At 47.7% G+C, this 22,908-nt stretch overlaps 2 protein-coding genes across 2 annotated transcripts; both read right to left on the bottom strand.

The window, feature by feature from the left end:
- Nucleotides 1–2,850: 2,850 nt before the first annotated feature.
- LOC144167357 (uncharacterized) lies at nucleotides 2,851–20,466 on the bottom strand. The gene is made up of 4 exons (XM_077696644.1): nucleotides 20,366–20,466; nucleotides 14,367–14,461; nucleotides 8,302–8,441; nucleotides 2,851–3,871 (listed from the first exon to the last, which is right to left on the bottom strand). The coding sequence occupies exons 1-4, from the start codon at nucleotides 20,419–20,421 to the stop codon at nucleotides 3,827–3,829; spliced, it is 336 nt and encodes a 111-aa protein (XP_077552770.1). The 5' UTR covers nucleotides 20,422–20,466; the 3' UTR covers nucleotides 2,851–3,826.
- Nucleotides 20,467–20,492: 26 nt separating this feature from the next.
- On the bottom strand, nucleotides 20,493–21,193 carry LOC144167358 (uncharacterized). The gene is made up of 2 exons (XM_077696645.1): nucleotides 20,908–21,193; nucleotides 20,493–20,610 (listed from the first exon to the last, which is right to left on the bottom strand). The coding sequence occupies exons 1-2, from the start codon at nucleotides 21,139–21,141 to the stop codon at nucleotides 20,521–20,523; spliced, it is 324 nt and encodes a 107-aa protein (XP_077552771.1). The 5' UTR covers nucleotides 21,142–21,193; the 3' UTR covers nucleotides 20,493–20,520.
- Between the last annotated feature and the right edge of the window lie 1,715 nt (nucleotides 21,194–22,908).

Here is a 22,908-nt window from a genome sequence, read left to right as displayed (position 1 = left end):
CCCTATTTTGCAGGGGGAAGGAGTTTAGTCTGCTCAGAAACCAAAAAAAGGGGATTCATTGCCACGGTTAATGGAGTTCGAGGTGTGAAGAGCTGTGGTGGCCGTAGGGGCCCGCAGTAGGATGCGAGGAGAGGATGTAAGGATAGTGGTAAAACCATCTTTATAGAGCAATCAAGGCAAGGCGAAATGGATGCGGTCAGCCTCCCATGTCCAGAAGGCCGCGGCCTGCGACGAATCCAGGGCGAGTTGATGCTCCGGCGCCGATCTGCTCAGCACTGACTCCCACTGCTCAAGGGTATGGGATGTGGATGGGGCATCAATATACAAGTTGGGAGGTTGTGAGAGGGGTAAAATATTGTAGCAGTTGTGGAGAAATATTTGGGAGAGGACAAAAATGTAGGGGGCTGTATTGCCGTACGGGGGGGGGGGGGGGGGGGGGGCCTTACAGACCATGAGACTGTGAACCTATTTGTGGAATTTAGGCAGTAGGGCCTCTTGCCACCTGCACAGCCACGTGTACGGGACGCGTCTGAGCGTCCGGGCAATTTATTTCACGCGTACGGGACTGCTCATATGGACAGAGAGAGAGAGAGAGAGAGAGAGAGAGAGAGAGAGAGAGAGAGAGAGAGAGAGAGAGAGAGAGAGAGAGAGAGAGAGAGGCTCTTTTGCATCAAATGGTTGCAACAACCGGTGTACTATTAGGAGACTGGATACAGATGGGTCTACAAGAAGGGGAAGGCCATTGACCCAATGGAGGGATGAAATTGAGAAATTCAGACTGGACTCGAGCAGCGCAGGACAGGAGCGGTTGGAGGTCAGTGGGTGAGGCCTTCGTCCTGCAGTGGACCTCGGTAGGCTGCTGCTGATGGTTCTTTTGGAAGGGCTAGTGCGCTACTACCTGTTGCGAATATGTGTCATTGCTGTGGACTGTCATGTAGAGCAGTATTTGTTGACCTCATGTTCATGAAAGTTTGAGGAGCTGCTTCTAAGAAATTGGTAAGCTGCCATCAAAGCCACCCACTGCAGTCGAACATGTTGTAGGAGCACTGGTGAAAACTTTATTGACCAAAGCTCAAGAGAAAGAGGAGCCGGCTCAGAGCACTGGCACACTGCCTTTCCCCAGTCGACACCAGGAGTCCGTAGGCACTAGCGGAGAGTTTGGGCAGCTGCATCACACACTCGTGCACTTGCAGGTTGGAACTGAGCAGCATAGCCTCCCATTGCTCTAATGTTAAGGGGAAGTGAAAGAGTAGGATTGGGGGGGGTGGGGGTCTCTGACTCACAATACCATCTTTAGCTTTTTCTGAGGCCTGGTACAATACTGTTACACAAAGGAATAAGCAGTGCCTATCTGAAAATGACAGACTGAGCGAGACATACGACTTCAAGCTCCGGCTAAGATGTCTGCAGACCATGAAAGGGGTTATCTATTACGATTCCTACCACTTGCCCTGCTGCCACGTGACACATTTTGGTAACATCATCATCCCTATCCTAGCTGTGACATCACATCTCCTGAAACGTTTCTTTCAAGGTCTTCGGATTGCGTCAGCTCACCCCAGCCCTGAGCACTCCATGCACCTGCCAATGTACACACAGCCCAGATAGTTACACCCCTCTTGCAAAAGCTCAGACTTCTTTGAGATGTGGGAGCCCTTACAAGAGGAACTAGCAGATGTCGTCACGTTGCCAAGCCAAATGTGTAGACGCCAGGCCCCACACAGCAAGCAAAATTAAGCCACTTGCCGGAACATCCCCCAACACGTGGCCCCTAAGTTTCCTCTCCAGCTCCAAGCTTCGGCGGCACACGACCAAACTTTGAGCAGATGACGCATCAAGTTTTGTCCACACCTGCCACTTATTTCCCTTCTATAGATCAGCCATGTAGCCGCCTGTACTGAATGTTTCCATCAAATCTTTAAGGGGGTACTGACACCAATTTTCTGTGTTAATATTTTTACACAGCTTTCTTTAATCAGCAGATGTCCTGGCTGAAATATGAGCGGCTTGCAACGTGTGCAACACAGTACAACTTCATCTCATTTATCACGCAGGCAGAACAGCACTCCGAGCTGCATGCAGCAAATGGACATCTGTGTGCCATCATCCCGAGGTAGCGGGAAGAAGTGACACGGCCGTGTGCCTCCAGCGCTCATCAGAAACTCGTGGCATAACTTCACAAGTGCAACTGGGTCAAGTGGGCGCTGGTGCATTCACAAACTGATGCATGCAGCCAGAGCTACAGGCATAACCACTGCTCAGAAAGGCACTCTTGGAAAAAAAGTTCCACACACGCAAAACGAGCTAATAATATAGCCCAGGATCGCTACAGAAGTTGCCATCACGACTTTTGTTAAAAGCTGTAATCAAATTTCTGTCGCAATGGTAGGCCTAATGCCGTCAGGCAGCTGAGCCGCTCAGATCCGGTGGCGGGGTGGTCGAGACAACGCTTCCATTAGTTTCCGCAGTGTTTTGACATCCTCACAAAGCGGAGAGGTCATACCGTGGTTCTGTCATGTGCACTCCAGGCTGAAATCACGGGACACTGAAAGGGAGGATTTTCAGGCTGTTCAATAATGTAATTATCGTGCTCTCACATATTTACCAGGCCATCAATCATCGATAAAAGGCAATAAAAATGTAAGAAAATTTTGCTGCCACTACTCCTTTAACAAACCCAGTAAACAACCAGTATAACCAAAGTGTTTCATATGCAAAGCCACAGCTATGCAGGCACTAGCAGAGCTACGAAAACAATCACCCTGCCACTGAACCACCATCGAAGCTCCATATGCAAGCATTAACTCGCTCTTTTGCAGACAAGCCATAGGCATCTACAACATCTGGTGAAGTGCCCATTCAACAGCACACAAGGGAAACTTGTTGCCCTTATTTGGGCTCTAGGCGGTTAAAGGCGGCAAATTAGCGACAAGTCGAGCCATGCGCACCACATACACAGTCAGTTTACAGCCCCTGTGCAAGACAACAGGGCTTCAGGCTGCTATGTTTCATTGGGTTGAATGCATCGCTACGAGGCCCGGCAAATACGAGCCAAGCTGTACACAGTCGGACACAGCAAAAAATAAAATAAAAAAACCCGAGTCAACATACAAAACCCTTTTCATTTTCCTTGTCCTTCTCCACCAGAATATCAAGCCTATTTGAAAGCCTCTGTACACATTACGGTTCGTATAATATTCGCACAGAGCAGATAGTACGTTTTTCCCCTGCGTTTCTTTTTAATTTATCAATGAGGTTCTACAGTTCGTAGTGCAAAAAGAGCAAGCACGACAAACTTGGAAAAAAGGCGAAGACAGTACGCGCACCCCTTCTCGCCCTTTTTCTAAGTGTGTTGTCTTTGCGCTGTTTGCAAAATACAAACCGCACCAACTTGCCCATTTCCCAGTCCTGCTAAGAAAGGAACCCCTAACACACAACCCCCAACACCCTCTTCCACCTTTGCCTGACAAACTAACTGTGGAAAACAAAACTGGCTGTTAAGGTCTAAGAAAGGCAGGCGCCCATCACAGGCATCACGAGTACATTTTTTTTGGCCATTCGAAGAAGATAGGCCCTTCATGCACGATTGCCTCGCACTGCCAGGCTTGGACAGGCAACAGATGCAACCATGCGTTTTACAGGAGCCTGCGCATTGCAAGCACGAACGACACTCACACGGCTCGCAATCTAGAATTTGTATTTCAAGCAACAATCCCGCTACGAATCACACAAAGCTAATAATAAAGTAGCGCCTGGAGCGTGGCTGCCGCAGTGCCCACGGATTGTCCATGTGCAAGCGGCCGCCTGTGGTCTCCGCGGCAACTCTTCAGGAAGCCAGGACCCCATGCACTGGAACTGCCCCAGTGTTCACCTGGAAAGCACAGGGAACGAGCTTAAAAGGCAGCCACTCTTGCACAATGCCATGTCCACAAGATGGGCACAAAAGTTATTGTCATGGAGTGAGAAGAAAGCAAGGCTTTTGTAGAAGTTAACTTTTATTGCAGCAAACTTGTGCTCCCCAAGAAAACACAAGTGTCAAAGAAGCAGCCAACAAAGCGACAAGCACAGGTGAGCATCAGCGAATAGAATGCTGCACTGTTTGCTCCGCACAAATTCACCCACAGCGTAGTAGTGGAACAGGCGATTGGATTTTTGGAGCAGTGCTTGGAGCAGCCAAAATGGAGATTCGGAGCACACTTTCCAGCTTTTGGAGCAGGTTGTTTTGGTCCATTAAAATTGTCTTGTAAGGACTACTAATCAGAGCCATGCAATTCCTCAACATGGAATTACACAATTATAACAGCACTAAAAGAAGCTTTTAGTTGGTTTTTCCAAAAAAAATTATTGCAAACTTAGAAGCACTAGTTCAAGAAAACAAACATTGTACAAGCAAAACATAAAACCCAAATATTAGTATGATAGGCTTAGGACTTTTTGTGCAAAGAGCGCAGGTTTGACAAAGCTTCCAAGAAGTTCCTCTGGCCGTCCTTCAGAAGACTCTGGCCCCTTTGCACATCAGCGAAGTATTTTTTTCTCGTCCCTCTTGAAATGAGAAGATCAGCATTGCGCAACATCTTAGCTGAATCGATTTCGGCCTGCAATTCTTGCTCTTTGTCAGCCCTGCTTGTAGCACTGGAATCACGTGGCTTTGATTTCTCGTTGCGTGGCTCTTTCAATGCTTGGCCTTCAAGTCGCTAAATCTGACGATTCCGAGAACCCTTCACAGCTGTGATGAACTCTCCACTCAGGGGCACAGCTGCTGCATTGCGGCCAAATCTTAGTGATTGACCTGAGCAATCGACCCTAGACGCAATGTCTGGTGTGCTTTAAGCACAGAGGCTCATTGGTTTTCCATGTATTGAAACATTCCAGCCAAGTTTGCTGCTGGCTATCTTGTGCGGGAATATAATCCCTCGCGGCCACTGTATGCCGCGCAGCAAGTTCAATTGGTCAGCTGGACCTCTTGAATCACCGAATTTCAAACATTTCCCCCCTCTTCCCAAATGATGATGAAGGCTCTAAAGATGAAGGCTCTAAATGATGCGAAATTGTCGAAAAATGAGAGTGTCGCTGGAGCCACCGTTTCAAGAAAGGGGCTTGTTGCCAAACAAGTCCCCCTGTTGAACACACCGGGTTCAATGATGTTTTCTTCAAGAATTTCTAATAATTGTTGGTTGGAGTTCCACAGACAAGCGCTTTCAGTGCGTTGCAACATGCAAGCCAAAGAATATCAACCAAGCAACAGACACTCACTCAGTGCTTACGCAGCCTCATGTTGCGTCTATGTTTCTATGAAAACAAAGAATTGCAGAAATTCAAGAATTTTCAAAGATTTCCAAGAAGTCCACACTTTCAAGGCCTTGAAAACAAGCTTTTAAAATGCGAGGATTGTCATGGGTTTCGATTACACCCTTAAACCCTGATGGAGCATGCTTGTGACATTTCAACTTCCAACTAATCGAACAGAATCATTCTTTGCTTCGTATTCCCATGACCACAGGTGCCAACAGAGGTTCACAGCCGATTCACAGGTTCCCCTTTTCATAATGCTGTCCCATTCAAAGCATGTAAGCAGCTATGAGCTCCCTGTTTAAGGAACAGCTAGCTGTAGTGTGGTACATCAAAAATGCACTAGAGCAGAGTTTAGCGAGTGTTCAATGGAGACAACCTGAAGTCTGGTAGTCTGAACCCATGTTTATCTCTCTCTCCCTCTCTCTCTCTCCCTCCATGATTTGTTTTAACTGTTTGAGATGAGTAGGGACATGCAAATATAGAAGTTTTAAATCCAACCGAAAGCTCAAACTCCAAATATCCAAATTAACTAGGAATATGAATGCTTCTCCCAGCCCCCCGCTATTGCCCACCTCTGCGTCTAATCTGCCCTGTCTAAATCAGACTGGATGCCCCCGGTCAGTTGTGCATCACGAATACCTGGTGCAAGTAGCAGCATCACAAATTTCTTGCTCCCTCAGCCAACCCAAACCCCGCAGTAGGCATTCAACTTCAAGCCACCATGTTGTGGAAGCCTAAAAAAGGCAGCCAATGCCCAGTATCAATAACCCCAGCTACGTTTCCACTTGCTCTTGCTCAGAGGAATCTGGGCCCACTTCTGCCATGCGTGTCATGACCTGATCGGCGTATGCAACCCGGAAGTCTGCCTTTGCACAGGACAGAAACAAGCCCACAGAATCTGCTTCAAAGCCAGGGGTAATTTGGGGAAGGCACGACATTAATGGAAGAGAAATAAGTGCCTTCTGAGAGGTTTCAGTGGAGAAAAAACTATTAGCCTCCCTCGGTGATTTTGAGAACGTAGAAAGTCAAACCCTCAGCGAAGCGTTTTTTTTGCAAAGGCATTTGTGTTTTGCTGTTTACAAGTCGCTTGCACTAAGGTTAATTTGAAGCAGTGGTAGGGAACGGTGCAGGTATGCAAAGCTCAGGAAACTTAAAAGCAAAGTGGAAAGCCAGGCTAGTTGAAAATGGTTCATGACTGCAACTACGCACAAAAAACTGGACCAAGGGAAGAGAACACACACACCTGCGTTGTGTGTGTTCTCTTCCCTTGGTCCAGTTTTACAGCAAAGCTGTAGATGGCTAGGATCCAGCAGATTGTCTCCGGTCCCAGAGCAATGTAGACAGGAATCGCTAGCGAGCTTAGCACCACGTTGCGGAGCGCACTCAAATCCCCGGAATCTGAAAACTGCGCGCCACACCCCCGGGGCATAAAAAAATCATACAAAATTAACAAAATAAAACATCCTAGGGCCTTCATGGAGCATGCGCCGTGATTACCATACCCGCAGTATAGTAAATTTTTACCCACGATTGCTGTGTGTTTTGTAGCGTAAGCTACACTGGCCGAGGTTGAGCAGTTTCGCGTGTGCCGTGAAGGGACGTTCTGCGCAAGCGCGAGGGACATCGGATTGGATGCGATTCGATTGGCTTGGCTTAACTTGGCTTGGCGTGGATTGGATTAAAGTGGATTGTGTTGAATTGTGTGGCGTCATAGCTGCGGCAGACGGACTGGCGCCGGCCCAGCCCAGGTATGCGCTTCAATTTCGCAGTAGCCATCTCTGACGTTGCATCGGAGCCGCTTGATAGCCGTTTCACGTGGCTCGTGAAAATGCGTGCTGAGCGTGCGCAAGGAGCAGTGACTGGACAGGAATGGACTTTCAGTTAATAACCAGAAACAATGCTCAATAGCAAATTAAAAAAAAAAAAACGTGTTTTTGCTTCGTGCACCCTTTGGACTACGACCCAGTCAAACCTCACGTGGAGGCTCGGCACCGCAGCTTTGCTGGCCACCCCTCTTCACGGGGTGAAAGGGCTCTGAATTTTTTTTGTGCGCAGTTGCAGTCATGAACCAGGAAACTTCTTGTTTTAAATTAAGATTTCAGTATTCGACATTGAATTTCCTGGTAAGCACGACTCCTGCGGCCAAATTCTTAAACCCTGGCGTCATTTTGAAGAGCATCGTTACGGCATCGCTTTGCTCCATCCTCTTGCTTGTCTTCCTGGGACTCCCTGCGCGATTTTGTCGGCTTCCCTCCCCTCCAGACGACACCCCAGCCCTAGAATACACGTACTTGCATGTCAGCACCGCGTCGCTTCAAAATGACACCCACGTTTTAGAGAATTCGGCCCCTCATATGAATACAATTTAAACTGAAACTACGTTGTTCACACACCTTTAAAGACACACGCATTTCTGGTTTGAAATTACCAGAGATCAACGATTAAAAAAAAAAAAAAAGAAGAGAAGTTGTTTCACTCAATGTGAAAGCTGCCGGAAGTGCAGAGCCGTGATTCGCCATAATGGGCTGTAGCGCCGTTATCCACTCACTGCTACCGCCCCATGCAATTCAAATTTCCCGCCTTTGCAGCACTCTTGCGGCCCCTGCCTGAAACTGCACTGCCACTTTTTTCACCTACCATTGCAAAAAACAACCCAAGAAGCGCTCCTAACTAATGAATGTGGATGCTGCCGGTTAATTTCGTATATTTTGCCTCAAATGTACCAACATTTTTCTTTGTGCCAAACAACGGGGAGATGTATGACAAGCGGCAGCGGTTTGCAACTTTCAAACACTTATGAACATATAAACCACTTGGCTTTTGAAGCCTCTGGATTACGCCCTGACGACAGCTGCTACGACGGAACACTGCGTGCCTCTACTTGGGTCCAGTGAGCGAGCTACGTCAACAAGGCGAGCCCCTAAAGTGCTACGCACTTAAGAAGCGCTAAAGGATCACCACCAAAACCCCCGAGGCTCAACTACCCGCTTGGGGTGTTGGGACACTTGCCGTGACTGCAAGCCGTGCACGCTGCTGGGCATCGAGTCCATGGTGCCGAGCAAAGCCGTTGGCGAAGGGGCCCTGCAGTGGCCACGCACGGTGGCACAGCTGCTCGGGGTCGTCGGACCGGCTGCTCAGGGTCGCCGGACCTGCACACACAACAATTATCAGCCATGCTGTCATTCCTGCACAGTAAACAAGAAAAGGTGCTAAACAGAGGAGGACGAAGGTAGGCACAAAGGACAGATACAGGCGCCAACTTCCGACCCGGTCATCTTGTTTGTCTACCTTCGTCCCTGTCTGGTGCCCTTTCCATGTTACTGCAGAGATGAACCAAGGTCTACAGGTTCTGTTATATGGTTCCCGGCCATTTGGCTGGCCTTCCCACCCACATTCTTCAAACTTTGCCTCTTGCGTGGTGGGCAGGCAAAGTTCGGTTCGGTTCAAAGGAGGGGCCTGACTCTGCTACACTAGCCACTACTAGGCCCAACTTACGAATAGACTGTGTGGTGCTTAGCAGAGAAACCAGATGGCACCACCCTCCCTACACGCGCGCTGTGAAAACTGGAACCCAAATGTAAACACAGGCGGCCGAAGTGATGGCATGTGATGTGTCGTCAAACGGGGGAAGAGAGAAGCGCGCTCACACTAGGCTGTACATTTACTTCACGCTTTCAATAAACCCAATATCAGTCTAACTATGTATAAGAAGCAAGAACACTACAAATTTCGGGCGACAAGGATGGGATCCCTGAGGGGATACCGAGAAGACCCTGCGAAACAGCACGCCTGCAGAAGAAACTCGAGGGCAAGATCACAAGACGAGCCTACGGAAAGGACGCAGCGAAAGAGAGCAAGTAAGCCATTGGGATGGAAGCCCAAGTTCCTACCATTCTTCCTTTCAAACCGCATGTGGACGCGACATCAGTCTTCTCGAGATGAATGAGGTGAAAATTACCTCGTTGCAGCTAACATCACAGAAGATCAGAGAAAAAGAGCACACTGCTGCTGAACCTAGCTGGAGAAGCCGTCCACGAGATTTTTCTCAATCTTTCGAACACCGGGGCTCTCTAACACGGCTGTTGTGAATCTGAAGGGTCACTTTGCACCCACAAAAAAAAAAAAAAAAACCCATCTTCGAAAGGCAGCTGTTTTGACAAGCTAAGCAAGAATCAACAGAATATACAGGGTGTTTCACCTAACTTTAGCCAGAGTTTAAAAATATTTTGATGCACTCTAAGATGATGTGACCAAATGCATGTTGTTACCTTTTCTATTTAGTTTCTCATGCTATTTTCTGTATGTTGCCTAATTAGGTAATTAGTCAATTTTAATTAGCCAACTTTCTAACCAACGAAGCTAGACAAAAAATCCCAATTAGGAAGTTGCAGAGCGGTATTCAAAACCTCAGAATAAACACTTTCTGTCATTATATCCAGTAGGCGTTAAGTATTTTTCAGCGTATTGAAGATGCCCGCGAAATACAAAAAAATACCACGTGACGTGCCGGCGCACGCGTCTTGATAACAGCGCTTCCAAACGTTGCGCGCACAAACTACCTCGGCGCTCCGCCGTTTAAAAGGTGACAGCGAAGATGACGAGCCTGTTGATTCTGGCAGAACAAGCGATAACCGCGGCGTCTGCTAATCGCTATTGCCGGTCTGTCGCGAGAGAAGCACATCGCTGGCGCAAATGGCACAGCCAACGCCTACGTTGCTGCCCTGCCACCTTTTAAGCGGAAGCTTGCCTGTGGTAGTTCGTGAGCACAACGTTTGGAAGCACTGTTATCAAGACGAGAACTTCCTAATTGGGATTTTTTGTCTAGCTTCGTTGGTTAGAAAGTTGGCTAATTAAAATTGACTAATTACCTAATTAGGCAACACAGAAAATAGCATGAGAAACTAAATAGAAAAGGTAGCAACATGCATTTGGTTGCGTGGTCTTAGAATGCATGGAAATATTTTTAAACTCTGGCTAAAGTTAGGTGAAACACCCTGTATAAGCGAGTCTCAAGTGATAGAAGGAACCACGTCGTCGATCCTAAAAAGGAATGCTCTGCGGGAGCCAGACATCCCGCTGCAGTGTTTACTCCTCGAAGGCCGCAGCGTTCAGAATGTTGAAAGACAAGCAGCTGACATGGAGAGAAGGAAGTGCCGGTTGCGGTTAACAAGGTGACTCAAGAGAAGAAACAGTGGTCAAAACAGCAGAAGAAAGCAGAACCAAAGGTTGCAAGTGGCAGACGCACATGCTGCGTAGAAAAGTGCCCACACAAGGGAGGCAGAGAGGAATGTCCTGTGCGGGGATCCACTTGCCACAGTTGCAACAAGAACCATTTTGCCAAAATGTGCAGAACGCCCAAGGAGGTGGGAACGGTCAGAGAGACAAACAACTCAGAAGATGATCCAGAAGAACTCTACTGCATGCAATGAAAGAACTCTAAAGTTCATACTGTACTTGTGGAGATAGAAGGAGCCAGAATGAATTTTAATTAAGTGGACTCTGGAGCAGGACTTGATGTGATTGGAGGAAGAGTGGAGAGACATCCTGAAAATGCTCTTGCAGGAGACCAACATTCACCTTGTTCCGTACGGAGGGAACCAAGCCCTTCCAGTGATGGGACTGTTCACAGCAACAATTAAGAACAGGAAGACGTGAAACGGAGACCAACATGTACGTCATAAAAGGACAACACGCGTCCCTCCTGAGTTACAGAACAGCAACCAACCTGGGAGTTATACAGCTGCAGTATGGTGTGGAATAGAAATCAAGAGTGAATCCTGAGAGAGAATTTCAAGGCACTTCACCAGAACCGAGAAATTGAAGAACTTCCAGGTCAAGCTTCAGATCAAGTAAAGCCTGTGGCCCACCGTCACAGAAGGATACTATTCAAGATGGAAAATGGAGTAAAAAAAGTGAGAAGACTCGATGAAGAAGACATCACCGAACCAGTGACAGGATTAAAACCCTGGGTCTCGCCGATAGTGGCATCATCGAAGATGAAAGACCCACATTCCCTGAAAATATGTGTGGACATGAGGGAGCCTAATGTGGCCATAGAAAGGCAGAGGCACATAATGACGAAGGTAGAAGGGATCACTGGGATCTTGAATGGAGCCAAATTCTTCTCAAAACTAGACTTGAACGAAGGGTACCATCAGCTAGAGCTGCACGAACAGTCACGGCAAATAACGTTTTCGACGCACATCGGACTCGGTAATTCTCTTTTGGAGTCAATTCAGTGGCAGAGGTCTTCCAGGACGCCATTAGACAAGTCCTGCCGGATGAAGATGGAGTCAACAACATCAGTGATATCTTGGTGTCGGGACGAAACCTGGAGGAACACGACCGGCGACCCCGTCTAGTGTTCAACGCTGTTCAGGCTGCTGGATTGACACTGAACAGCAAGAAATGCGTATTTGGCACCAGCAGCCCGAAGCTCTTCTGACACGTGTTCTCAGCAGAAGACAGCACAGCAGATCCAGCAAAAGTAGAGGCGGTGAGAAAGATGACACCCCCAAAGAACCCAGGTGAAGTCAGAGGCCTCCTTAAAATGATCAACTACTGTAGCAGGCTTTTCCCTCGCCTGGCACATACTCTAGAACCCCTATGGGCACTCACACATGCCAAGAATGTCTTTTGAGTGGAGCAGCAAGCAAGAAGACTCCCTAGACAGGGTCAAGGAAGAACTGGCTGCACTCACTAGAACACTATGACGACTGTAAGGAGACGTACCTCATTGCAGATGCAGGGCCCGATGGAATCGGTGCAGTGCTTGCACAAGAAACACCAGGAAAAGGAGGAAAAGAGGAAACCAGCATCCTGGCTTACTACAGCAAAGCACTAACTCCGACAGAAAATAGTTATCCACAAATTGACAAAGAGACGTTGGCAATAGTGTAATCGGTAGAACACTTCAGAATACCTCACTGAAGGAACGTTCGCCTACAAGACCGATGACAAACCTCTGGTCTCTACCCTGCGGTCAAGCATCCGATTTGACGCGGCCAAGCAATGTGAGAGGGAAAAAAAAGCGAAGTGCGGCGCAGGAAAGTTGCACAGGGGAGGGCAAGCAGGTGAGGAAAGTGGGAGTTCGCTCATCGCTGTAACGTCTTGTGTGTCACGTTCGTTGGCTCAATGGGGGCCTCAAATGGGTAGTCCATCGACTACCTGGACTTTGACTTCTCACGGTTGCCGCATTGGCTCTCTGTGAAATCCTGTGAACTTCTGTCCGCCAGTACCCGCCTACTTGCTTGAGTCTGTTCAGCAAGTTTACCTTTTACCTGTTTATCTGTTTACCTTTGCACATCAAGCAGTGAAGCAGTGCCAATTGGGGGTGAAGAAATAAATGTCGGGATGAGATGACGGAGCGGCGTAAATGGTGGGAAAAACGCCGGTTCATCCCTGCCCGTCGTATGAAGCGGACCATGTGAACCACAACGTAGTATAGAATAGGGTTTTTTAATACATTGTTTCTATGGGGAGTTTGCTGGGACAGCAGTGATGCGTCGTGTGTGTGTACGTACGTTTGTTTTCTGGTGCAAGGTCAACGAAGGCCAAAGAGCGCCAATGCAATGGTTGTTAAAAAAGTGAGAGATGAGAGGGGTTAAAAACTGGTTAGTATGGGCGTGTATAGAGCCCTTAATTTGAAACACAAACGTGAAAGTTGCAAGAATGATTATGCAGTAGAGTAAAGAATGAAAGTTCACTCAAAGATACCCTCCGCTCTGAGGGGCTCTGTGCTCATACGCGGTATGAAATGCTATTTGAAAATCCAATGTCTCGAAGGTAAACTAAAAGACGCTTACTGTTAAGGGTTCATCACTGAAAAACAACACAGGGTGAAGGGGTGTCATATGCGTGTACAGCTCCCAAAAGTGCTTTTTTCTTGCACTGTGGAAGTTTATAAAACAAAGACGTTTTAAGAACAAGGCTCCTATACGGCAGCCAAAACATCTGTGTTTTATGAACTTTCATGGTCAGTGGCAGTTTTAATTTTTTGTCATGTGTCCTCCCGACCAGACAGGCTTCCGTCCAACTCTGGATTTCGCTTGGAAGTACGGGCATTCAACTAATGCACGAATGACTGAAAGGCAATGTCCACACCTGTTGCATCGGGGCAGTGGTGCTCCACTTAAAAGGTGCGAATGTGTAGCAGATGTCTGGCCCATTCGTAATCTGCACATGTACACTTCCGTTGTGGTGTTGTGTTTTTCCGTGCAAGATCTGCCTACTTGGGGTTTTATAGTGAGGATTTTGTTGTCCCCTTGTGTATCCTACTGCTGCTGCCTGTGTTTTCGAAGTGCCTTTTGAATGCGCAGCTTCCAGTCAAGATAGGGCAGATGTGCCACATCGATGCCACCGTGGAGTGCTGCTACCGTATGCGCATGCCTTTACACAACACGCTATTTCTTGAACAACATAATAAAAGTTGGGATCTCTTCCATCAATAAGCCTAAATGCTATCAATTTTAGACTTTGTAGGGTTCATTACCTTCCACCAAAAATTTTTAATCTCGAGCTCTAGTAATTAGACAAACTTATCAAGGCCTATTATTGCAGCTGTTTAAATTTATTTTTGCGTTCTCTAAAAACAAAAAATTGTCAAATTCCCGGGCCAATTTTAATGATAGAAATGAAATGTTTTCGCATTTTTTCAGGTGAATGATATATTGTTTCACCCCCTCCCTCTTCCATATGTGTCGCAAGACCAGCCACAAAAAACCGGCTTGAGTCGGAGATCCACAAGGTTGGGTATGATCGTGTAAGTGTTCCGAGGCTAAAGAAGAGAGGGCTGATGAAAATTGGTGCACACTGCACAAGATGAATATTACTTTGCCGTCACGATTCCCACCAAATTACGTAGAAAAATACCGCCGTCTCCCACTTGATTTCCAGCAAATTCAAGTCACTGCAGTAAAGATTATAAGGAGGATGAAAAAAGTTTTCGAGTTTTGTGAGCAGACCTCACATTGTACTACAATAATTTATTAAACAGCCCCATACTGCATGCCACATGCCGGGCTTGTAGCGCAGACAAAGAGAAGGTGTCCCCAAGAAGCCCAGCTCCCACATACCTTGGTGTCCACGTGGAAGCAGCCTGGCTGGTTCACCCGGCATTTCCGCGAGCAGCGACGTCGTAATGCTCTGCCACCCACGGTCACTCCACTGCCTGCGCAAAGCGGGTGCGAGAATGGACTCCACTGTTACGTCAACAAAACCCCGACAGGCGAGCAGCGACGTCCTAATGCTCTGCCACCCACGGTCACTCCACTGCCTGCGCAAAGCAGGTGCGAGAATGGACCCCACTGTTACGTCAACAAAACCCCGACAGGTTTGCAGAAGACTCTCTCAGGAAATGATGCAACGTTTCTTCGCCTTGCGTCTGTTGCATTTCTTTCAAGAATGTGCAGCCAGAGATAGAAGACCGAACTGCATTCCGTCCAAACAAAGCCTTATTAGATCAGTGGAGAATAGAGAAGGCGTATTTCGTAGGACTCTGGCGTGTGAACATTCGGAATCTGTAGTAGCTCGAGTACGTTGCGTTTGCCGTTTCTTCAAGAGTGCACTGCACTCTCAGCATTTGCAGCACTGTAGATCTTCAAACATTCGGAAGTTTTAATTGATTGTCACCCAAACTTGGCAATGCACACAAGCAAATGCCTCCACATCTTCAAGGCCACATGTTCACCTTCTCTTTGTCCATAACTAGCTGTCCACTTACAATGCCAATGCTGACATGATTAATAAGGTCACAAGGTTTTGCCATTAAAAGAACCCTGCTTAGTACCAGTTATGTATTGATGTTCTGTCTCAAATATGCATAACAGTTTCTTTTTACTCAACAATGTTGGATCTTCAAGCCCCCCAACCAACATGTTTATGCTCATGTTTGCCAGCATTTGTGATTACCGAGGTTCTTGGAAACAGCCTCAGAAAACCATGCAATTACTATGTTGATTTGACTGATTGTAGGGTTTAACGCGCCGACGCAGCGCAGGCGATGAGGCGCGCCGTAGTAGAGAGCTTCGGATTAATTTTGACCACCTGGGGATCTTTAAAGGAGCCATGAAGAGAAAACACAAGTTTGGTTCATTCAAAAGATTGTCTCGTTACAATCATACTGACACCACTTTTAACGTAAGCTTTGCTCAAATAAGCTACATAATTAGGAAAAACGGGAATGGTCATGCGACCCACCAGCTCATTTCCCGCAACAGAACCTATGATGTCACATGAGCTAAGCTCTGCGATTGGCGGAGGCTGGCAGAAGCAGACGAAAATTAGGTAGAGCTTACAAGCTAGACAAACGAGCGATTTGCGCTTAAATTTAGGGCACATTCTTTACAAAGCAATAAGAATGATGGGACAAACAGTGGAAGTTACGAAAGCACATGTAAACATAGAAGTACTGATGCGTTCTGCTGTTCGTACTGCGCACAGCATGCTTGGTTTAGTTGCACAGCACTACGGGGCTTGGGGTTGTCTCAGACGACACTGGCCGATTGACGCAAGCAAAGGTGTCTTACGTGACCCCATTTGTCGAGCGAGCACTGTTTCAGGGAACGAATATTTTCTCCCAGAACAAAAACAAGCCAGGTTTAAATGCGGGCAAAAACAAACCAAACGCTTGCCACAGTATGGTGGCGCCATCTAGGTTACGGAACGTAAAGAAACGCGGGAACAAACCAACACCGCTGTACAGGGTGAAGACAACCTTTGAACGGTCCCGTGCCGCCGCAATTGGGCCAACGGGCTCAACGCGTTATTCTTTTCGTTTCCCACGAGACCTAGCAACGCGAAACAGACAATATGATTCAAACTTCTTCAGTAAACTGTGTTGTGGCGATAATTTTAGCGTGGTTTTGACACAATGACTTGCTTCGGCGGCGAGCGAGCAACTGAAAATGGCGCCGCCAGCGTATACGTGTCTCTACCCTGAACGGCGGATGCGTGAATGAAGGTATTCTAGGCTGCAGAGCGGTCGGTTCCTGTGATGTCATTTGGGACCCCGAAAACGCACGATTGAGTGGGAAAATCAAAATTTTAACCTAAATTGTTTAATTTCTCAGTGAATAAAGCACCGTTTGTATCCGGACAAGCGCTGGGGGCACTATAAAACACGAAATCTTTCGAATAAAACCAACTTGCATTTTGTCTTCATGGCTCCTTTAACGTGCGCAGAAATCTCGTACACACGAGCATTTTTGCTTTTCGCCTCCATCAGAAAAGCGGCCGCCGCGGCCGGGAATCGAACCCGCGACCTCGTGCTTAGCAGCGCAACGCCTTAGCCACTGAGCCACTGCGGCGGGGATGCAATTACTATAACGGGGAAGCATTCTTCCCAAATTAGTCTTGCAAAAGTGCCAACGCAAAAGAAATGTGGCACTAGAATTTATGGACGCTGCAGCAATTTGTTTTCCAAATTCCCATTTCTGACTGCATCATCGTGTACAGTAAAACCTCATTACAAGAGACACTCAAGGGACCCAAGAAACGTGTCTCTTGTAACCAAGGTCTCTTGTATTGTATGCAGTGTTGCTAACATGGGGAACATAGGAAAATAAACCAAGCCGTCTTCATTCAAATGTCTCTTATAACCAAGCGTCTCTTGTAACGAGGTTTTACTGTATATCAACACACATAACTCCTCCTTCGAGTCATCAGTGTGCAAGTCTGTGGCCTAGTTTGAGCATAAGACTTGAGAAGAAAAGAAAATGACATGCGCCATTTGCAGCTGTCGCACAGACTGCTGTAGCGATGCCACACTAAATTCACTAATGGCAGTTTGATGCTATCTCTGCATCCAAAATATTCATGTTCCCTTAATTATTGTGTAAACCTTTGAGGGTTTTCGCCGTACGTGTACTGCGGCGGTTTTCCGTCCCGCAAGGTCTTTGCTGTACGGGTACGATTTCGAGCCTCCGTATGAAATTTCGCGCCATATTAACGATGCATGGTCCCTGGGAGGTGCTGCCATCTCCTGGGACTTACAAGTGTTTGAAATTTGATTGTGCTACCTTCTTGCAGTAAAAAACAGAACTCTCTGGCTTCGGCACGTTACGGCGTCTGTACGTGTCAATGCATTTCGTGGTTTCAGTTTTGCCACGTGATTGCAACGGAGGCGCACGAAACTTGATCGGTGCTTGCTATCAGGGGCGGCAGAAGTTGATTTCTATCTATATTGGCGCTGCTATTAGCTTGTTTATCACCTGCGCACAAGAGTTATTCTTGCTCTCCTCATTTAGCGAGTTGCCTTCGAGTTCTTCAGATGCACGGCAAAGCGGCGATATGGCCCAACGAACTGCCCGTTCTGATGACACCGACAACAATGACTCTTCTGATTCTGAGTTTGCTCCTTTCACTGAGTCTGAATCGGAAGACAGTCTTCCTTCGGAAGAAGACAGCTCATCTTCAGACTGCGAACTGCATTTGACGAGTTGTACCTCCGATCTCAGTGCAGCCGCAACATCCCGAAAGCGAGCAAGACGCGACGCCGCCAGTGGGACACAGGTGATTTTTCGCCATCCCTTTTCACTTTTGACGACTCGCAATCAGGGCAGGTTGCGGCCTCTCTGCTCCCAACAGAGCAGAGCAACTGAATTGAATTATTTCCAACTGTTTTTCGATAAACAACCGTTGTCACTCATCATCACGGAAACGAACAATTACGGGAGTGAAAAAGCAGGCGCATGTCACTCCGGCGCATCGCGGCTCAGAGCCTGGGTGGCCATGGGTCTGCCGGAGCTTTACTGCTTCTTGGCAATAGTGCTACTGATGGGCCTAGTGCGCAAGAACACCTTGCGGGACTATTGGTCGACGGACCCCATGCTGGTGACCCCGTTTTTTGGGGAGATTTTTTTCTGTGAATCGCGTCGCACTTCTGATGCGTGTCCTGCACTTCAGTTTGATAACGGAGCAATCCGATTGCCAAAGGGCCATCAGACCAGTAATGGAGGCCATTCAGGAAAAATTTTAAAGCCTTTTTCTTCCATACTAAGATTTATGTATTGATGAATCTCTGATACCTTGGAGAGGTCGCCTTTCATTCAGGCAGTACATACCATCGAAAAGACACCAGTTTGGAGTGAAGATGTTCATGATGTGCGACGTGAAAACCGGGTATGTACTGAGGTTTCTAGTTTATACAGGAGCAACAGTTAGCCTGACCAAAAGAAAGGAGCTTGGATATACGGGCTCTGTTGTTGCTGACCTTCGAGCAGACTTCCTTGGAAAAGGACACTCTGTTTGTGGACAATTGGTACACAAGCCCAGTGCTGTTTGAATTTCTGCAGAGCAACAGAACAAACGCATGCAGAACTGTGCGAATCAACAGGAAGGGCCTGCCGTCTTTCAAAAAGATGAAGAAGGGTGAAATAGAAAGCTTCCACACAGACACTCTGCTTGCCTTGAAATGGTGCGACAAGCACCAAGTCACATGTTGACACCAATGCATGGACCCCAGATGCACGACTCCGATAAAGTGGAAAGAGTGACCGAAAAAAAAAAAAAAAAAAAAAAAAAGGCCGCATGTGTACTTGAATGCATGAAGAAAATGGGACTCGTTGAAAGAGTAAACATGCAGCTGAGCTTCAGTGAAAGCATCAGGAAAACTCTGAAGTGGAACAAGAAGTTCTTTTTGCACTTGCTCGACATATCCCTGCTGAACGCATTTACTCTCTACCGTGAGAGAACTGGCCCCACGGTGAAGCTTGCTGTGTTTAGAAAGAGTTGCAGCCCAAATATTGGAAGGCCCAGATCCAACGACCAAGGCGTGGAAGACGAACCACAGACAACGCGCTGCGACTGATGGCGCGCAACTTCCCAGAGAGGGTGCCTCAGACCTCTTCTTAAGGCTGCCGCTAGCAAAGATGTCGTGTGTGTGCCAACACAACTACTCCAAAAGGAGAACGGACACGCACTTTATGTGTGCAGACTGCAATAAGGCACTGTGTGTAGACCCGTGTTTCAAGGAATACCACACTGAAATACTACTGAACATTTTTCAGTTCTGAGTGATGCTGACGCCAAAATACTGTTCCTGATAATTTTTTACCACTCAATCTAGACTTTAGACATTTTGTACATTCCAAATCCGCAATAAACTAATTTTACCACCAGGGAAATTTTTTTTCAGAGAAATTCGACCCTCGAAGGGTGAATAACAGGGGCAAAATTATTCACACACAGCTTGCTCACATAAGCAATGCTGGCACCATTAAAGGCCCACATTCCCCAACTACAACACATACAACCAGAAATAGTGGGTAGAATTGTTTGTACAGCCGTGGCACGGCATTTTACACTCATCCTGCTTTCATTCACCAAGTGGTGTATTGCGTTGACATATAATTAGAACTTCTGTCTTGCTTTCGTAACTGTTTTCGTTTTTCTTCAGCTTCCACAGAGTCAGGCTTCCTACAGGAAAGTCGTACTACGCAGTTGGAAATTTTGTGCGCTGTTCACTTTATTATTCTTCCTCTTTTGTGACCTCTCTCCCCTTCTAGGTGCCACATGTTGTTGCTGCATTTAATCACAAAAAGCAAACTTTGGTTACTGTGAGTGACATTATTTGTTTAGAATTGTGCGCCATGCTTTCAGTTGCTTTAAAGCCTGACAAGCAGCTTCTAGCTGAGGAGTCATCCTGTTAAATTGAAAGACTTGTTTAGTGCCCAAACTTCATTTGGCACCACATAAAAAGTTCGTTCACATGTCAAAAAACAATTTCATTTGCCCATGCACTGCAACTTTATATGCATTTCCCTAAAGGTACTAAATTGTCAGCTAAGCTTACACAGTCTTCAACCCGAGGCAAAGAATAGGATTGGATGCTTGCCACTGGGCAAGCATCCATTGGATGCTTGCATTGGATGCAAAGAATTGGATGCTTGCCACTGGGAAGATGGAGAATGTCACGTGCTAAGCACAAAGCTAATCAATCAAGCTGTCCACCACAGACAGGTTTGCACTATTCAGATACGTCTGCACAACATACGCCTTACAGAAAACTTTTGAGAGTAGCCACGCCACAGAGCTCCTTGAATGAGTGAGGAACCATCGCAGGCTGTTCACGTACCCCACCAGGATGACCGCAGCAGACTGCAGCAGCAACATGGCCGCAGACCCCAGCATCTGCTTCGCTGCAGGCTCACCAGGCTCCTCCAGAGCCTGAATGGCTGGCAGCTGTTGCAGGAGCTGGGACAGCCTGGCCTGCCAGCCCTGCCCAGCCCTCTATGCTCCGTCCCTCTGGGCTCCAGGAAGAGCGGCGCGACCGGAGCGAGAGCCACGGTGGTTCTCCTTTTCTTCGCTGCCCTTGCGCTTCTGAAAAAGACAGGTTTCCTGTCAATTACAGGCTACTGAGGTTGTCCTCAGACGGGTCACATTACACGAACCCTAAGGAAGGAATTCCAACCCACAACCTGCAGCAGCCACCCGGGGAGTGCATTTCTACTTGAAGACTCCCAAGCTCTTTCTAGGCTGGTACAGGGTGGGAGAAGCCCTACATTTCGCCAACATATCAAGCAAACTAACAATCTTTTGCATCCGGCAACTACCAAGCCAGTGATTGGAGTTATTCTGAAGCCCTGGCTGTGCATTTTAGGGGACATCATGGCTTACCCGGCAGAAGGGGCCAGCTCGAAGGCCACTGTCAAGGGGTAGGGTCGGACGTGAAGGTGGAGCAGCGGTGTCAGAGGGGGAGTAGTAGTGGCACTCCCGGCCCACATAGTAGAGGAAGGAGTGGCCCCACTCGGGCGCCTGGTGCCAGCCCAGCTGCTGCACAGGGCAGCAGGCCACCAGGTAGCTGCCCAGGGCACCAAGGCACCAGGCAGCCAGGACTGGGCCCCTCCCCATCGTTCTCCTCCCCAGGGCGTGGGGCCTCCAGCACTGTTCCACAAGCCAGAGAGCACGCCTGTGGTGGAAGGGCATCATGAGTGAATTGCCGACTGCCTTGTGATGCATGCCAAAGAAGAATTTAGAGCCCTGCTTCTGCTACAAAGGCAGAAGACCAGTGAAGGTCTATTGGTGGACAACATGGAATTTTTATGGTGACTGAATATTCATCAAAAAAGACACATACACATCCTTACAATTATTTCTGAATTATATCTCACATAATTTCTTCTGGGTAGTTCTGATAAAACAAGAACTACACCCTTTTTTTCTGCAACATACTCCCCCTGTAGACGGTCAATGTATCGGCAGCACGTTTATAGCTACACTGGGCACCAAGAGCACAAGTAAATGAAACTGTGCATAATTAGGGTTGTTCGTTTTTGGGTAAAACCCGATTTCACCTGATTTCTCCCCTTCGAAGTAGCGATCTGCACAATTGTGGGCAGATGGTCCGCCATTCTCAACCAGTACTTACTGGAAGCAGGCCCCACAAACAGAGCTTTTGAATTCATTGAGCTCGCTACCACAGGCTGGCATAGCAGCATTGACATTGTTGTGCTATAGGGACCGGGCGGCCGTTGTATGGCACCACCGTCACTTCAGCCCGTGGCGAACCGCTCGTCAGTGGCGGATTCCAGTCTGGAAGGTTGGCATCTGCTCACAAGGCCTAATTTGAGATAATCTGTGGCTGACAATGCGTGGCCAGATTATTTAGAACTCAAGAACGGCACCACCTCATTTAGTGTATCACTCCGCCAAAACGCCCGACCCGTGACGTCAGTGCGCGCGCGTTTTGAAAGGGTTTTCCTATGAATGCGTGATATCGTCTGCCTTGTCTCGCGCAGTTTGTTTGTCGTCACTGGAGTCGTTTATAAGCATATTAAGTCTAAAAAATCATGGGAACGGCTCACGCCACGTTCGAAATATTCTCAGTAACACCCTACTTGCGCCGCGCGGAGAAACATCCGGCTATGGTGATAAGGCACAGCGGCAACTTCCGGTGCCGTTCTTAAGTTGTCACCGAGGTAGTCTGCACTATCCTTTCTCACTTTCTTTGCAGAGCAAGGCATAGGCAAGCAAACTCTTGATTTTGTGGCTCGACATGCTGTGAAGCATTGCTTTACAACACTGAATGATTTACATCGTTCCTCACCACCAGTGGAGAGTCTGAAGCCGTGGTGGAAAGAAATGCGAGAAAGGACAGTGAAGATGAAGATGTGCATGTGCACACCATCTCAAACTGACCGTCATCAGCAGATGTGGCCCCTGCCATCTTAACCGCATCGTTCCAGGTCAAATCAACAAGCATCCCAGGTACCCGCCGCGGTGGCTCAGTGGCTAAGGCGTTGCGCTGTTGAGCACGAGGTCGCGGGTTCGTTTCCCGGCCGCGGCGGCCGCTTTTCTGATGGAGGCGAAAAGCAAAAACGCCCGTGTGTTCGAGATTTCGGCGCACGTTAAAGATCCCCAGGTGGTCAAAATTAATCCGGAGCCCTCCACTACGGCGCGCCTCATCGCCTGCGTTGCGTCGGCGCGTTAAACCCCACAATCAATCAATCAAGCATCCCAGGTGAAAATGGACTGCATATTCATGCTGAAAATGAGGATTTCCAGCCGCATTTCCAGTGTAATTTTCCAGCGCCAGCTGTGAATATCAATTTCCCGTTTGAAACATAACCTTCCCAGTGAGAAATATTGAATGAATTCGAGCCAGAACACATTTTTTTT

Source organism: Haemaphysalis longicornis, unplaced genomic scaffold (assembly GCF_048455015.1).
Source record: "Haemaphysalis longicornis isolate Haplotype H1 unplaced genomic scaffold, Haemaphysalis longicornis Haplotype H1 scaffold_2, whole genome shotgun sequence".
Lineage (NCBI taxonomy): Eukaryota > Metazoa > Arthropoda > Arachnida > Ixodida > Ixodidae > Haemaphysalis > Haemaphysalis longicornis.
This window is presented reverse-complemented; position numbering and strand designations above follow the sequence as displayed.

Bases quoted from the DNA above. Each gene is read 5' to 3' on its own strand.
- LOC144167357 (XM_077696644.1), bottom strand. From the start codon at position 20,421: ATGCTGGGGTCTGCGGCCATGTTGCTGCTGCAGTCTGCTGCGGTCATC. The intron at 14,462-20,365 runs GTACGTGAACAG...CGCTTTGCGCAG, and splicing joins GCTGCGGTCATCCTGGTGGG to GCAGTGGAGTGACCGTGGGT. The intron at 3,872-8,301 runs GCAAGTGTCCCA...TGTGCTTTCCAG, and splicing joins GTGCACGGCTTGCAGTCACG to GTGAACACTGGGGCAGTTCC.
- LOC144167358 (XM_077696645.1), bottom strand. From the start codon at position 21,141: ATGGGGAGGGGCCCAGTCCTGGCTGCCTGGTGCCTTGGTGCCCTGGGC. The intron at 20,611-20,907 runs GTAAGCCATGAT...TGTCTTTTTCAG, and splicing joins GAGCTGGCCCCTTCTGCCGG to AAGCGCAAGGGCAGCGAAGA.